This window comes from Balaenoptera musculus, chromosome 20 (genome assembly GCF_009873245.2).
Source record: "Balaenoptera musculus isolate JJ_BM4_2016_0621 chromosome 20, mBalMus1.pri.v3, whole genome shotgun sequence".
Taxonomy (NCBI): domain Eukaryota; kingdom Metazoa; phylum Chordata; class Mammalia; order Artiodactyla; family Balaenopteridae; genus Balaenoptera; species Balaenoptera musculus.
Window position 1 is genome coordinate 41,749,659 of NC_045804.1, and position 17,387 is coordinate 41,767,045.

The following is a 17,387-nucleotide window of genomic DNA, read 5'->3' on the forward strand; positions in this document are numbered from 1 at the left end:
TCCCCCAGCAACCTGGTGAATTGCCAATACCACCTAAAGATCCTTTCGTTTCCAGGGCTGCTAGTCAGTGTTTCCACAAGGGCTACAGTGACTGAGTAAAGTTGCTTCTTAAGAAAGGGTTGCATAAATCAAGAAAATTAAGTTAGACACAAGCAGATTGATATGTATCCCCCTGGGTACTTTAAGGTTAGGCAGGCACACAATGGTGGGGGGCTGGGAGGGCTGCAGTGCAAAGATTTGGGACTCAGTTCACTGCCAATACGGCAGGATGGAGACTGGTCAGCTACCCCAGGTTCAGTTCCCCAGGGACAGGGGAACGGGCAATTTGTCAAGACCTGCCTGGCACATCACTCCCCTGCTTAAACCCCTTTAATGGAATCTTTAGAGAGGGTAGAAGAGGCAGTATCTGGACAAAGCACAGGTGAGGGCAGGGGTGTCAATGCTGCGAACAGGAGGATGAAGTGGACACATGTATCTTAAACACCAAGACTCAGCTCCTGGACACTGGCATCCTGGCCTTGACCCTCCGGGATCCAAAAGATGAGAAGCTGGAGGACAGGGTTTTAGATGCAGGAAGCATCTGGCAAAGCACTCCACAGAGAGTGAGCAAGGTGCATTCTTAGAACCGAAAGATGATCTCTTTGACTAGAGGGTAGTCGCGTGGGACAGTGTACATTTGGCTGCAAAGAAGGTCTGGGGCCAGGTCTTCAGGGCTCTGTAAACTACCTTAGGATTTGAATTTTATCATAAGAGGAAAGGGAAGATGTTAAGTTTATTCCCTTTTTTAATCAAAATTATACTTACACATAATTAAATTGTCTTTAAAAAAATTTAACCACTGTTAACTTAGTTATCCAAACAGACTATAACCTCTTTGAGGGCAAAGCCATTGGATTGAACTACTTCTACCTCCTCAATATCTAGTGCAGTGGTTCTCAAACTTTAGCAGAATCATGGGATGGGGGCAGGGGTGGTTAACACAGATTTTGCTGGGCCCCAACCTTCAAGTTTCTGATTCAGTAGGTCTGGGGTGGGACCTGATAACTGTATTCCTTACAAGTTCCCAGGTATTGTGACCACACTTTAAGAATCTGGGGGGGGAGGACTTCCCCAGTGGTGCAGTGGTTGAGAATCCGCCTGCCAATGCAGGGGACACGGGTTCGATCCCTGGTCCAGGAAGATCCCACATGCCGCAGAGCAACTAAGCTCGTGTACCACAACTGCTGAGCCTGTGCTCTAGAGCCCGTGAGCCACAGCTACTGAGCCCACGTGCCGCAACTAGTGAAGCCCACGCGCCTAGAGCCTGTGCTCCACCATGAGAGAAGCCACTGCAATGAGAAGGCCGCGCACCACAATGAAGAGTAGCCCCTGCTCGCCGTGAACTAGAGAGTAGCTCTAGTGTGTGCAGCAACGAAGACCCAACACAGCCAAAAATAAATAAAAAAAAAAAAAAAAAAAAAAAAAAACTGGGGGGGAAAAGTAAAAGATCCTAGAGGGAATCAGTAAAAAGAGTAAGAGTATATGAAGACACACTCAGTTCCTGATGCTCTTCTAGACCATATACAAAACAAGCTGGGATAAAAGAGGCTGGAATTATAGAAATTCCAGAGATAGACTGGAAAAGTAGAGATAAAAACAGTCAATGACAAAACTTTAGCCTAGGAGGTTTCCCCTCCATTAAAGCCCCTGTTCCAAGATACTCTTCCATTTATAAATAAAAAGCAAAACAGTAATTTTTTCAAAATTAACAATTTTAGAACAATTAAACAAAAACCACAAAGAATGCTTTTAAAAGAGTAGTTACATCCTTACCTTCCCTCAATTATCTATACCTGAAATAAACCTAACCGCCAAGCCTGCACTCCTCTAAATAGACATCATCAATTACCTGGTGACAGCTACGAGAAGGGAAGGCAAAATGCCTCCGAGGAACTGAAAAGCATCCAGAAAATTTGCTTTGCCAACTTTAACCCTTCTTAATAATAGAAATGTCAAACTCTTTACTGGTTTATTTTTTTCTTTCTCTCTCTCTCCTCTTTTTCTTGCCTGCGTTTTTAAACTGAACATACAGCATATTTACTAAAGGTATAAAATCAAGGCAAGTTGTTAAGGCTGGCTCCTACAGTGGAAGGAGTGCTGAACTGGGAATCAGGACATCTGGGTTCCACTCCTAGCCCAGGCACAGACTAATTGTATGGCTTTGTGCTCAGTTTATGCTATAAACGTATAGAGTTGGAAAGATGGTCTTTGTGGTCTATTTAAGCTCTGATATTTTGATTTTCAAATCTAAAGAAATAAGAAGCATTATCACACTGTCATGCACACAAGGGGACAGTCCCCAGATAACTAGAGTTCAAAGGAAACATTCTTGTGGGATTCCTTCACCTTCCACCTTTGTCAATTAGGCAACTGGACAAAGGGAAAGCAAACATGGATCAAGTATCAAAAGAACAGCTCCAGATGAGTGCTCAGAGGAAGTGGAATTGACGCTCCCTTTACCTTCTGAGTGCCATGCTGCCCTCCGAGGTGGGTGCCAGCTCAGCCAGAGCACCATGTTCTGGTGAACAACAGTACCATCAGTAAGAGTGAAAGAAATCAAACACTTTCTGCAGGTCCAATCTTGGTTTCCCTATAAATAAAACATGACTACAGTCGTTTTAAGTTCTTCCTAGTAATGTACCTTTTCAAATTCCGAAACAATCAGGTAAATTTTTTTAACCTGCTATGCATTTACTACTAATACTTTCATCAATTACACCAAGGAGTTGGTCAAATCTGGCCCACAGCCTGTTTTTCTACAGCCCATGAGCCAAGAATAGTTTCTACATTTTTAAGTGGTTACAATAATCAAAATAAGAATATTTTTTGACAAGTGAAAATTATACAAAATTCAAATTTCGGTGCCTATAAATAAAGTTTTATTGGGACGCAGTCATGCTCATTTGTTTATGTAAAGTCTGTGGCTACTTTCTTGCTATGACATAGTTGAGCAGCTGCAAAAATCTCGAATATTTACTATCTGACCTTTTACAGAAAAAGTTTGCGACCCCTAAGTTACACCACAGCCTATATACCCATATCATTTTAATAACAAACACTTCCAAGGGTTATTTAGATCATAAAAGACATAGGTGAAGTATGAATAGGAAAATACTGAAAGAGGAAAAGTGTTCGTACAGGACTGGAATTTTTCAACATATGAGGATAATACTGGCAATGCCTCCTTGTGTGTGTGTATCCGACGTGCAGCTTTCAAACCCAGAAGGAATGACAATCTCTCAATTTCACTGTCTTTCTGCAGCTCTCTATGCTAAAGGAGAAGAGAAAATCTACAGAGTAAAACATTATCACTGGAAAATACAGCTAGGAACCAGAAAGGCACTACAAAGTTACGAAGTTTCCTAATGATGTCAAAATCTCACCTTTTAGTAAGGTGTCCGTGCTTTCTGAACCAAAAATAACTGAGACAAATGGTATGACAAGTGTGAGCATGCCACGGGAGGCAAGGGGACATAGTTTTTGAATTGGGGATGCACTAGAGAGATCTGAGATGCATTAACTGTGATACTCACAGGTCAGAGACTTCCACAGAGCTGAGAGCCAAACAGGTTAACAGACATTCACTCTTACTGATGGAGCCTTTTGATAAATAGAGTTTAAAAGACAAGAGGTACTTGTAAGGTTAGAGGTTTTAACAAATGGGTTACTGGGACTGTGAATCTGGGGATCAAGGTTTTTGGTTCAGGCTACCTGCATGGAGCATTCTCATACTACAAACATTAAATAAATTTAGAATCTTGACATGGGGTATTTCTCAAAAAGCATCTAGTCCCGAATCAGCTTCCTAAAAACACATGGACTATTAAAAATTCGAGGATGATGCCAAATAAATAAATGTGCTAATGAAAATTAGGTCACATATCCATTTTTAAGATTTGCACATGTATTTTAAAGACACTTTTACACTGATGTTTACTAGTACAATTGAGACAAAAGGGGCATCAAAGTTAACACCAGTTGCATTGTGAGGGTCTGTTTAGGAAACGTTTATGCCCTATACAGAGTTTGAGCACTTACCTCTGTTTCCCCTCTGCTAGTCATTTTTCAGTTGCCTTCCCTCAGGTCAGAAAAGTTCTCCTTTCATTCAGGACTGGCTCAGCAGTATACCTCCTCTTTGGTGCCTTCCTCTGACAGGTGATGTACAGATCTGCACAAACAGATATCCACAGCCCTCCTACTCTTTCACAGGCCATTTCAGAATGGTGATGTGCTTCCCAAACTCCTAACATCAGCCCACTCCTACTATAACACTCATAAGCTCTGCCAATGTGGGACATGGCCCATATTTGGTCAAATGTGAAAGAGAAAGACAGATGAATGGCAAGAAGCAACAGACCATTGATGTGCTAATTAAGGCTAAGTTACTACATTATGCCAAGGGACTACAAACCTTCAAAGTGATGTTTCTTCACAGGACCGTCTAGAAAATTCATTAAAATACTGTAGCAGTTTCAGAACTGTCCATTTAAAATATAATGCAGTTGGTGCAAAGTGAAAGGTTTCCTTTCAACCCTCAAAGTCCTATTTTCCTTAGTATTCTTACAGCTTGCACCTTCGAGTAAATTGTAAAAGCCAGAAGAGGCCTATTACTGTATTGATTCACATATTTCCCCACATTAACTAGTCCCTAACGTGGATATGAAATAAGGAAAAGGATCCGCATGAGCCTGTAGGTTAAAGAGGAGAAAACAGTGAGCATTTCCTCTGCAAACCCACCCTGCCTAGACTGAGAGTGGAGGAAGGCTTCCCCCAGGGAGGGAGAAGGGTCAAGAGCAGGTAAAGAAATAGGGCAGGTGCCTTCCTGTGAATCAGACACTTAGGCCTCAAATGAAAAGATTCAGAGAGAAAAATCTAAATATGTAAACATACTACTTTTCACCTTTTGGCAAACTACCTTCTTTCCTCTGTGTTTCCTCAAACACAACAATCTACAGGGCATACTCATTTAAAATAATATTTCAGTCTGAACAGGGAAGAACTTGGAAGGAAAGAATTAACTGTCATTGGAAGCTGTGTAACTGAAATTTATTTGGTAAATGAGAAACTCTCAGAAAATAATGAAAATGAGGAGCCACCAGATTTTTTTGCTCAATTTTCCTTTTCCTCAATTTCAGAATGGAAATGGGAGTGGGGAGGGAGACAGGGAATTATGAAGTGAACATGACACACATCATTTTACAAGCTTATAGCTAATAAATTATGTTGTTCCTAGCTGCTAAAGGAGTGTGATCTTAGGGAGAAAACACCCCTCAGAAGAACAAAGGGGAAAAAAAATCCATGTTAAAGGAGAAAATAAACATGTAAATCATAGCAAAAACCTCATGAGTTAGGTATGTGTAGGGGAAAACAACTGCCTTTTTCTAAGAATAGATTTCCCCACAACTTTAAAATAGATTTCCTCTGATGCATACAAATCATACTTGTCTTCTTTCCTAATAAGTATTATCTTTTTGTATAAAAATAATTTTCAAGACAGGAAAGACAGAAACCAGAGGATTTCATTCACATCTGTACAGAAATATTTACTTTTGTTAGACAAGAAACTCAAGATCACAGTACACAGTGCTTATTTATTTAAATACTTGAAAAGGTCAATGATGGAAAAAATAGGTTCATAATGAGAGTTTTATTCATTAGATTTATTTTACCATTTAAAAAAGTGCTGCTTCTAGGTTATCCTAGCCAGATATAGAACACTTCATGACACATGCAGCTACTGTAATATACTATAATAGACACAGCCATTATAGAATGATTTACACTTTGGGAGGAAACTCAATAGTAGTAATGGTGACTTTATTTAAACTAAAAACATTAATAATATACAAATCTTTTTTCTCATTTGATTGAAAGGGCTATAAAATTCAACATACTGACAAAGGAAACTAATCACACAGGTGACGCCTTTGCTAATCGCCTTGAGCTTACTCCTTCCTTAAAGGAGAGCATCACACTCAGCTATACAATTTTCTAGACTGCACGATGGCTTCAAGGCTGGCCTACCATGAAGGATGGGACTGAAAGAAAGTCACGTTTTTAAAAACGGAGAGAAAAAGGCAAATTGTGCCTCGTGTACTTAAAGTACCCAAAGATCATTCTGAGTAAATGTGAAATAAATAAGTGATCAATGAGTAAATAAAGTCTCTGAGCTGACTTAAACCTAGGAGAGTGAGCCAACTGAGCACTAATAATACCATGTAGAAACGTCTAGAAACATCATTTCTTGAACTCAGTCTGGAAGACCATATCTTGCCTGAATATGTACATTATTTACAAAATATTCCCTTTTGGCCTCTGAAAGTTAGCCATTTTAGTTTGGCTGTTAAGTTGTTTCCTTCCATATGCTAGCCAATACTGCAGTTATAACTATCATTAAAATACTCTTATGCATGAATTACAAATATTAACAAAGTAACTCTGCATGTATAAATATCTCAATATTTCTAGCGGAATTTAAAGCATTCAGAATGTACATAAAAGTATTTGTTTTTGGTAGGGCCAGTATTTTTTTTTTTTAAATCATCGCTGTTTCAATAATGCTTTGTACATAGCAAAGCCCAAAACTGCAAAAACAGTAGCACCAAAACTTGCTCGAAGCCAAAACGTGGAGCTCTTGAGGTCAGCTTGTGTCACGTGCCTGTAGTCAAAAAATATAATTAATGTTTAAAACATGATTAGTATGAAAAAACCAGTTATATGAACAATCTACTTTTAGGGAAGTATTAGCACACTTGTCAGGCTAATTGCATACAGTAATGGTCACCAAAAACATTTATCAATAAAGCCACATGTACATTGCTTAGATAATCATTATCTTAAGACATGCTGTAGACATTAATAAAGAAATATCTATAATTAGTTACTATTTGGGAGTAAACAACATCCAAAATGTTATAAATTTTCTTCACATGGGAAACGGAGAACTTAGACAAATCAACCTGCCACTTTTTAATACCAGCATGGTCCTTCAAAACGAGAGGTAAGACTGAGACCTCACAATTTTGAGAGTCAATTTCATGGAACTTAATGTGCAATCTCCTGTCCCCAGGAACCAAAAGCTATCTTGTAAGCAGTTAAGTGACAAGTGACAATACTTTTCTAAGAGCAATGCTTAAAATCAACTTTGGAAACACTGAGTCCCATAAAAATTTACCAAAAAAAATCCCAAAGGGGGAGGGGGAGGATTTACAAGTTTGCATTAATTTGGTTACTGCTGATTAAACAAAGAAGAAGAAAAAAACAAACAAACGAACCAAACCCTGGTATCAGACAGGCAGTGACACTGGTACCAACTAAAGGACATGATGTAACATGATGGACTGAAAGGTAAATGACATAAAAGAAGCCATATTATGCATGATAAGAACAGGGACAGCCTGTATCACAAACTGAGTTTGTGAGCATGCTCAGTTAATAACACTGCTAAGCACCCCCAAGGGTCTCAAGTATGACAGCTTACCATGAAGAGGATACAGCTTTAAAGCAAAGGTTGGAACATTTTATTCAGCGTCACTGAAGTTTTAGTTAAGTGAACACAATTGAGGTGATGCAGAAAACTTACAGAATTAAGAGCTTAGAGAGACTGTCTAGTTTAGGTTATTTCACAACTAAATTAAACAAACAGATTTGAAGCAAGAGTCAGACATCATTAAAAGGCCAAGACACTGACATATGCAAAAGAGTTAAGAGCCAAAAATCTATAAATTATACAAAACTACTTTGTCTCAGTAATAGTCAAAGAGAGAACAATCAGATTAGTTTTCACAAAATGCGATCTGTACATCCCTAAGAAACAAGTTTACAATACAAGCAAAGTGCTCCATGCTTATCACTATGGTAAAACAACACAAAGCACTCCAACTTATCTTACCCAGTTTCTATTAAAAAAAAAAAAGTCACTCCTTAAATAATTATTATTTTACAAAGCAAAGTGATAACACAGGTTCATGCCACCTTGCAAGTTAGTTCTTCTAACAGGTAATGTTTCATTTTTTTAAAAAACAGTTAGGGAAGAAAATACTTAGGTTTTCAGTTTTTCCACTTGGAAAAACTCCAGCAAAGCCAACCCACTGTTTGTGGGAAATGTCACTTGGCTTCAAGAAAAAGTGGACCATGAGATGACCCCACGAAGACGGAATCTTCTACAGAGCTGACGGCATGCACCTGGTGAATAATACTGCCTTCGTTGTCTGCTAACAGCATGGCACCCCACTCAGCTACCCGGGCTCTTAACCTTTTATACACATGCACACAGTTTGCAGTTCACAGCACAGCTCACAAAAGAAGGGGACTGAAAGTAATATCTCTCAATTAAACATCCCACACATAAACTGAGTTGCCACCCTACATGATGCATCTCATGCTTTCTATATTTAAAATAAAGTTATTCTATAGAAAACTGCCAAACTTAAAAAAATCTATCTATATATACTCTTTTAAAACACTCACATACCAGGCAGGAAACCTAAGGCTGTTATATACGTTCTCTATGTATCCCCCAGAGGCTGGTCTTGGTATATCTGAAACACTAAGAGAAGCCCTTGAAACCAATACTACAAGCAGTACCTGACAATATGCGATGACTATACTTACTCAAAATGAGGCTAACAACTTAGTCATGAAGTTTAGAAATGCTTCTAGTTTCTGACTACTAAAAACTACAAACATACATCTGTAAAAAAAAAAAAAAAAAAAAAAATTGAGTAAAACATCCCAAACTCAGAGGCTGTCATGGCCCTATGATGAGAGTTTCAAAGTTTATAACTCCAAGTCAGCAGAGATGTACAGAACTTAAAGTGAGAACACAGGCTAAAAGTGCATTAGAGTTTTGCTTCAGATTTGGTCTCTCTGTGATTTTCATGCATCTTCACTAATGGAGAATATTTTTACACTTATTTTTTAATTTAGGGGAAAAGGGGGTTAGGATTAATATTAGCTATAATGACATTAAAATCAGTCAAAATGATTTCTCATCAATATCCTTCACGCATGGAATCTGTTAACACAGCTTAGTTCCCTTTGTTGAATTTTGAGAAAGTATTACCATTCATGAAATAATATATTCTAACTGACTTTATTGCTTAGTTTTCTTTTGCATTTCAAGACAGTAATTATTACTTTCCCTAAGCTATAGTATAGTCTTCAATAGGCAAAACAGTGGTTCATATTTATAGATGAAAAACAATACAGATACATGTTCAATATACAGCTAGTTTAAAACTCAAGGCAACCACTGACTAATAAAATATATTTCAATGACTCCATCGATGTTATAATAGTTGTTTAACATAACAGACATGTTTAACATAACAGACATGGAAAACTACTTTTAGACAGAAAGCTACTTAGAGAATTATTTTATGCCTTTACCATATGCATTTAAAAGCTACATCACCAGGCTCTATTTACAAAAGAGAATGCATTTATAACAGATGGCACATTTGCATTGCCTGCCTAACTGACAACACCTGAATGGAGAACAGTGCAATCTTAATTGTAAGTATTAAGAACTGAGCCATGTTTGTCATTTCAGATCTCAAGCAGAAGCAGAGTAACAGCTTCATAAGGCTGCTTCCTAGTTCATGCCTACAAACTCAAGCAAAAGGAATGCTTCCACAATTCAAAAGTTTAATTCTTTCCAAATGACTCACATAAAACATCTCAGAATAAATTATAATATCTTACTGCTTACTTTTTCTTAAGTTTTTTTTGACTATTAAAAAAGTAATACAGGGAGTTCCCTGGTGGCGCAGAGGTTAAAATCCTGCTTGCCAATGCAGGGGACACAGGTTCGAGCCCTGGTCTGGGAAGATCCCACATGCCACGGAGCAACTAAGCCCAGGAGCCACAACTACTGAGCCCGAGTGCCACAACTATTGAAGCCCGCGTGCCTAGAGCCCGTGCTCTGCAACAAAGAGAAGCCACTGCAATGAGAAGCCTGTCCACCGCAAGAAAGAGTAGCCCCTGCTTGCCGCAACCAGAGATGGCCTGCGTGCAGCAATGAAGACCCAACACAGCCAAAAATAAATGAATAAATGAATAAATAAATAAATTTATTTAAAAAAAGTAGTACAAGCACACTGTATGAGGAAAATAAAAGTAGGAAGGAACAAAATCACCTAGAATCACCTGAGGCCACTAATTAAAATTTGGGGTATTTCCTTTTAAACTTTTTCTATGTATTTCTAACATAGCTACAAACACAATGTGTACAATTTATATAATTTTATATCTTTTAAAAATATTACATAGGGACTTTTACATAAATTACAGAGACATCATTTTAAATAGCTGCTTTATATTCCTACTGGTGGCTCTCACCATTTACAGGTGACTGTAACTAAAGTGATGAATACCTTTCTACATTAAGATTTTTCGCTACATTTAAAATAGCTTCCTTAAGATAGACTACCCCAAAATGAATATTACAGGGTCAAAAATGTGTGTGTGTGTGTGTGTATATATATAAAAAGGTTCTTTTTTCCAATCTACTGATATATCAGAATCACACATTTCCCTACTCTAAGCGGAATAAAATAATTTAGGTTCAGCAGTATCTCTTTTTAGAACATAAGAAATAACAACTAAATGCTAAAATATAACCTTAAATAATCGTGTGAAGCTTGTCACAGCTTTCGAGTCCTTAGGTAGAAAATTCCTGTGGAATGGATGCTGGCTTTCTGTCTTAGAAGTGCTGAGGGCCCAGATGTCGATTAGATGACAAGCGCTTTTTGACACAAGTGTGGGAGCAAACCAACAGGTTTGGACCTGGGTATTACTAAGGTTGCTACTCAACAAGGCAGAGAGAAGATAATGTTTCAAAATTCAGGCAATAAAGAGGCAAATTAAAAACTGTTTGTGTGAAGGTCACAGAGGCATATAACAACGGACCAAAATTCCTATGTACCTTTGCACAGAATGCCTTAAAGAAGGCATACAAGATGCTTTGATTAACTCTACAATTTATGGTAAATATAAGAACATGAACTAAAATCTTTATTGGTTCAGTGTATTTAACCAATAATAAAGGGAATGTTATCCTCTCCCTGCTTTATGTTTCTACCACCTGGTGAAGTATTTTTTAATATTTACCTCTAATAATAATGCCATTACTGCTAATAATAATTTTAACAATGACAATTCTCCTAATTGAACTAGTAGGCATGAAACATTTTAATAAGCTATTTCTCGAACTAGGTTAAGAAATAAAAACATAGTGTCCAGCAAAGAAGAACTATAACACAAATATACGAAAGCAGTTAACTGAGCATGCCTAAACAGTAACATACTTAGGAAAAGGACACAGGTGTGCATCAATGTCAAGAAATGCTTCACCAAGCATTAGAAGAATAAAAATTCATGGATGATTGTAGATACATGGGAAACACATAATGTCTACATGTTAACTACCGATACTTAAAGGTCAGAATAGGCAAACTCCATCCTGTTGTGTCCTTTAATATACTAACCAAACGGCAAAAAAATTTTAATTTATAAGCAGCAGCAGCTTACTTGAAGAGAATCTATAACACAAGCTCTCATATAATTTTAAACGTATGACTATGTGTATGTATCCAAATTCAAAGAAAAGCCTTGTAAGGACCTTGCATATGAACACAGAAGTTTCATATGAAATTAAAACACAGGATGCACTTCCTTAAAATATAATATTTTACCGTAACATAATATCCTAAGAACTCTTACATTCCCAACAGAACCTCTATAGCATTAAGATTTCTAGGAAACTATCCTCTTCATAAAGCAATCCGGTGAAAAGACAGTTCATTTTAGCGTGACAACAGTAAAGTCCTTTCTTCAAAAACAGGGCTCCTATATTAAGTAACATGATTTCAAACAACGTGAAGGAGGAACTTAGGTGATTATTAAAGAAATATGGGCAAATGAAGTGAGTCATTAAAGAACAGATTAAAATAAATGTCACATATATCTGATTTTTAAAAATACATTAATAAACAGGATAAAAAATACAATGGGTATGACGACGGCCCATCATCCCTTTGCGTCTCGGTAAATACTCAGTGTGAACTACAGATTTTGTTACTGAAGTAAGATGCTGTTACCAAACTTAAGAATTAACATGAACAAATAACCTATACGGCTAATGCAAGTACTAAAATGTGGTGAAAGAAATACTAAAACCAAGATATGCATCAAAGAAAACCACACCAAAATAATAAATTGTAAAATAAACGATTTGATTAAATTACAGGTTAGGAAAAATGGGAGGATTATACACTGAAACACAGCTGGGAAATGGATCAAGAGGAGTTAAAAAATGACTAAGTGGCACAGGCAAACAAATGAAAATGAACACCTAAAGGAAGGGACAAATTAAAGTGCACACACACTACAGTATAGTGACATCCTCATGCAAAGCAGGAGTGTTCTAAAGTCAGAATAATAAATATTTAATAAACTAAAATCCTGGGTAGTTCAAACCAACAATCAAGCCCACTCCTACATAATCACTTTAACACCTTCAGATTTAAGAGGTATTTATAATTAAAATATAATCAAAAGGTATTTTTCTCCAATAACATGATTTTCACTATTTGAAATGAAAGCATTGCCAGAGACTAAAATCATCTGGCCACAGGTTAATCATCTTCCAAATGTATTTAAATTCAAATAATTCCAGCTATTCATAAATTATTCCAAAGAAAAACATAAACCTATCCAGATCTAAAGGCTGAGACCATAATTACCAAAGAACAAAGTCACATGTCAGATAGGTAGTTAAACACTTCTCTCACATGTTGAATACACATTCAGTTAAACTGGAAAGAAAAAAATTTTTATTACTACTTTCTACTTAAAATACATAGTGTCAGTAAATAAGCTAAAAAAATAAAGACAATCTTTTCTGGTCAAAGACAGATGGGGAAAAATGGACAATTTCAGAAATGTTGGAACTGTTGAAACTGCATTAAGTATAACTTAATTAATTTGGCATAGATCTTCTCATGATCAGGTTATAGCACTTCCTTTGCTAGCATAAGGCACTAAGGTCACTGAAAATATAACCAAAAGTTAAAAAAAAAATTTAACATAATATTTAGAAAGGTATTTAAATACAGGTCTGTATCTTCTTCATCTTGATATTTTGCCCCAGCTCACAGCAGGATCCTATCTAAAGCAGGTACTTAAGTATTTGGATGAATAAATCAAAGTGGTAGGAGGATGACATAAAGGGAGAACGTGGCCCCAAACATGTATTATCTCTGGAAGTAGTTTCTATTTTGGTGATCAAAATTTTTACAAGCACACTAAAACAATGTACTAATTTGAGACCAACATGTATGTACCAATATTTGTCTATTAATTTCTTTGCAGACATTTAACAAAACTTTTTGGTTAAATAAAAAATTTTAAACTGCTCATTTATACTTCTAAATCAAACGCTAGGCACAGCAGATTTCTAAAACGAAAGACTTAAGACTTACTGTTGAGTGAGAATCGTCCCTATTGAATTACAGTGAAAAATTCTTACGTGACTTTTACTCAATTAGTGAATCCTTTTTCTGTTTATGTAACATTAAGATATACCTAGCACAGCAAACCAGTGGTGACCAACCACCAAAAGGTTGCCAAAACCCAAGACATAGTAGGGAAAGTGGTTCCATTCTCACCCCACCAACCCCATTACTTTCTTCAAGTTATTAAAGAGAAAGGAGTAAAACTGTATGTGGAGGTGTTTGTAAGAGACATTTTCATTCCTCAGGTGTACCTTTTTCTGGCCTGCATTTTTCACAACTTTAGGCTATGTCTTAAGACTGAAGTTGCAAACTTCAGGTCACACAGGCATATAACACGCCTGTAAACATGCTTTCTTTGTTCTGATTAGTACTTCAGATTTTTAAAACTTAATTGCCTTTATTTAAATATCAGGAAATTTTACCTAAAAATCCTGACTTGTAGCGTCTCAGAGAATCACAAGTCCTGGCAACACCACGCTTGGACAATAAGCAACAGCCAGAGCTGAGTGGCGGCCGCCTCCTGCAGGCAGGACCTGTCGTAGCTCCCACCTCTCTTGTTTCTTCTCCTCGGCCACCTTCATTCATTAACATTATCCATCCAGACCCTGTAGGTACTTAAGTTTTTGGCCTCCATCCTCACCTACCTCATCTATAATCCTTTTGTGAATTAGAAGAAACTTCAATATAGAGCTCCTAAATTTCCACTGGACTTCTATAAAATAATTTATTGAAATACTACCAGGGAAGAGGAAGGAGTTCTTTGAAAAGTATGCTGGTTTCCCTCCTCATCTTTTTCATTCTTTCCCTTCTTGATTACCAGACATCAGTGATGTATGCTGACATTACCATTAAATTATTTCTAGTTTATAATTAGATATGACAAAATGTACTGATTTCTCTTCGAGGATCACTGTACAGAGTAATTTATGATGAGCAATCTCCTCCATTAATGCACACCCAACCTATTTCATTGGGAAGCTGACTAAACCAACCTAAAATTAAAATTGTCACTAAAGATGCAGACAACGAATCAATCTGCAATTATTTACGATCAAGAGCTTCTAGAATAAAACTGATGCTTTGCGATCAGCAATTACTAGGAGCCAAGGTGAGTTCACCAAGAATAAGACACCAAATAGATGCCACTTTCTATTTAGATAAAATTAATACATTGGTGGATCAGAGGAATGTGGTAGAAATTATACTGATTTAAAAAGAGCCCTCCAGGAAATCTCTTATAAGACAGTAAGACACAACATGGGCTGGAAAATAAAATATTTTTAATTGACAGAATAATCTTTCCCCAAGAATTTTGAATCTGTGTCACTGGGAAAAGAGTTCTCTAGTGGAGCACTAAAGGGCTTGCTTGCTTGAGCAATCTCGCTCTCTGATCTCTGGGTATTCAACATTATTTTTTAATCAATAACTTGAAAGATAAAGAAGACACAGCTACCAAATTTGCAAATAACACAATGCCGAGAAATATATATAATGGGACAAATGACAGAAATAATGTTTGAAATGACTGAGCTAGAACAATGGATCAAAAAGCAGAATATGACACTCAATAGAGATATATATGTATCAGCATTTAGATACAAAGAGCCAACTAAAACTGTCAAATACACAGAGAGGAGGGGACACTGCCTTAATAGCACTTTGTATGAAAAAATCTGATTGCAACCCCAAGATTAATATGCATCAACAGTGGGCGGGGCTGCTAAAAAGTTAATTCATGCAGCAGACAGGTGCTGTCCTAACTGTGGAATATGACCGCCCACCGTTATGGACTAGTCAGATCACACCGGAAGCACCGTTCTCCATTCTCAGTGGCACTTTTTAAGAGGTACTCTGAACAACTAAGGGGCTTTCAGATGAGGAAAACCAGGAATGATGAAGTCACTAAACCATCTAATTTAAGAAAAGGCTGAAAGAAATGGGGATGTTCTACCTGGAGAAGAGAAAATTAGGGGAGACATGATGGCCGTCTTCAAATGTCTGAAGGCTATGTTGAAGAGGGAGTAGAATAGTTGTATGTTGTTCTAAAGGGCAGAACTAAAACTAAAGGAGAGAAAGTTATAGGGAAATAATTTTAGTCAAAAAAAAAAAAAAAAAAAAAAAGGCAAAAGCAAAAACCCTCTCCAATGAGGAAAGCCATCAGCAGATAAACAGTACTCTCTCAGGAAGGCTCGCAGGAAGGCAGTCTAATGGGAGGTTAGGCCAGATGAATTCTAGAATCTCTTCAAACTCTACCATTTCCAACACCAGAGCTCCTGAATGCTGTTTGGTTTGAACTAGCCTTGCACTTTCTCAGACAGTTGTCATGAGCAAATCTGTCTGTGTTACTCTTTATAAGATGCCATTCAAAAGACAGAGGCAGAACTTCACCACCAAATGAGCGTGGTGATCCCTTCAAAGCAATCACCTATGATGGCTGCATTCTTATTCCAGAGCTACTAGTGCTCAAAACATCACTGAAACTCTTTTAGAATGTCTTCAGAGTCAGTTTCTGACTCACATAAGATATAGCCTCACTGTTTAATAGCCATGTCTACACTGCTGGTGGACACAAACTATCCTACTCATTTGGTACAGTCGGAGCCTAGCCCTCAGTAAGAGTCCAACAGTAACCCAAATAACATCCATTTCTAACCAAAATCTGTTTAGCTTGATCATCTGTCTTAATCAAGCCCTGCTCCCAACGACATTTGAATGATTTCAAAAACATAATTCATTCATAGACACATAAAAATTTGACATTAGATACAAATTAATATTATATAGGCTCTTAAATGTTCACAAAATGTAAAATCGATTTGAACAAAGAAAGGTAGCATGACCAGAATAAGAACATAACCTTCCAAGTTTATTGCTCTGAGGGAAGGTATACAACCTATTTTTTTGTTGTTGTTTCTCTTTCTTTTTTAAAAGCATATTACTTTCTAGGCATACTTTATGTTTCGGGTTCAACTGTAAAGACCTCAAAAACTAGTACTATAGATCTTTTTCTTTTCCATATTCCTTTGAATCCTTAAAGTTGGTTATTATCTTCATTTCAAAAAAACATTCCAGGTACTTAAAAGTAAAAGTAAATTATAACTATAAATAATTTCAATAGAGAAGTTTTTCAAACCCAAGATACCGCTCATATAAGTATGGTTTTAATAAGCTGTACTATTTGAATGCAAGCTGAGTACAGTATAACATTTGGAATCAATGTGTCTTTTCCTTACTAAAGCCCTAATCTATTTCTACAACTCTCAGCCAAAAGATTTTTAATCTCCCTACATATATTATCCTCTAATATAAAAAATACTTTAATTTCCTTAATAAAAAAAAAGCTAAAATCTTACTTTATAGTCCCCTAAATATATCTATTAATTTTTAAACATTAAGGATGATTCCAGAACTAAACATTGTCACCACAGTGAGAATTTTAGTGGAAGTTAGTTAGGCATCAGTCAGCTTGTTGTCTTTGTAGTATTTGTATAATAAATAGTTAACCACTTTTTTCTTTTGTATTTTAACAGAATGCCTGGTACCCAGTAAAGAAAGTTAAGAACCTGTTAAGAACTGCAGTGAAGATTTTGTTCTTTACAGATTGCAGCAAGTCTGAGTTGAGGAAGTTCTGACAGATGCAAAATGTACACCTGTTGCAGGTGCACATACAGCGTAACCGGGCATGGCTGCGAAAACACACAGAAGGACAGGAGTTGAGTTCTTACTTACAAATATGGCACAAGTCAGAGTGTGCCAACTTAAAAAAAAAAGATTTAGGCATAAGCAACACTAAGGAAAAGGACAGTGTGGGGCATGCTAAAGTTGTGCAGA

At 36.9% G+C, this 17,387-nt stretch overlaps 1 protein-coding gene and 1 long non-coding RNA gene across 2 annotated transcripts in view; both read right to left on the bottom strand.

Annotated features, from left to right (window-relative positions):
• Nucleotides 1-3,022: 3,022 nt before the first annotated feature.
• Nucleotides 3,023-4,244, bottom strand: LOC118886330. Its single transcript, XR_005017714.1, has 3 exons — nucleotides 4,078-4,244; nucleotides 3,573-3,639; nucleotides 3,023-3,310 (listed from the first exon to the last, which is right to left on the bottom strand). It is a non-coding gene; the product is annotated as an uncharacterized LOC118886330 (long non-coding RNA).
• A 1,366-nt stretch (nucleotides 4,245-5,610) lies between these two features.
• Nucleotides 5,611-17,387, bottom strand: part of RHOT1 (ras homolog family member T1) — a 60,941-nt gene continuing 49,164 nt past the window's right edge. Inside the window, 2 exon segments of the mRNA XM_036835912.1 lie at nucleotides 5,611-6,697; nucleotides 17,120-17,242. Of these exon segments, the coding sequence (XP_036691807.1) occupies nucleotides 6,580-6,697; nucleotides 17,120-17,242 (241 nt within the window). The 3' untranslated portion in view covers nucleotides 5,611-6,579.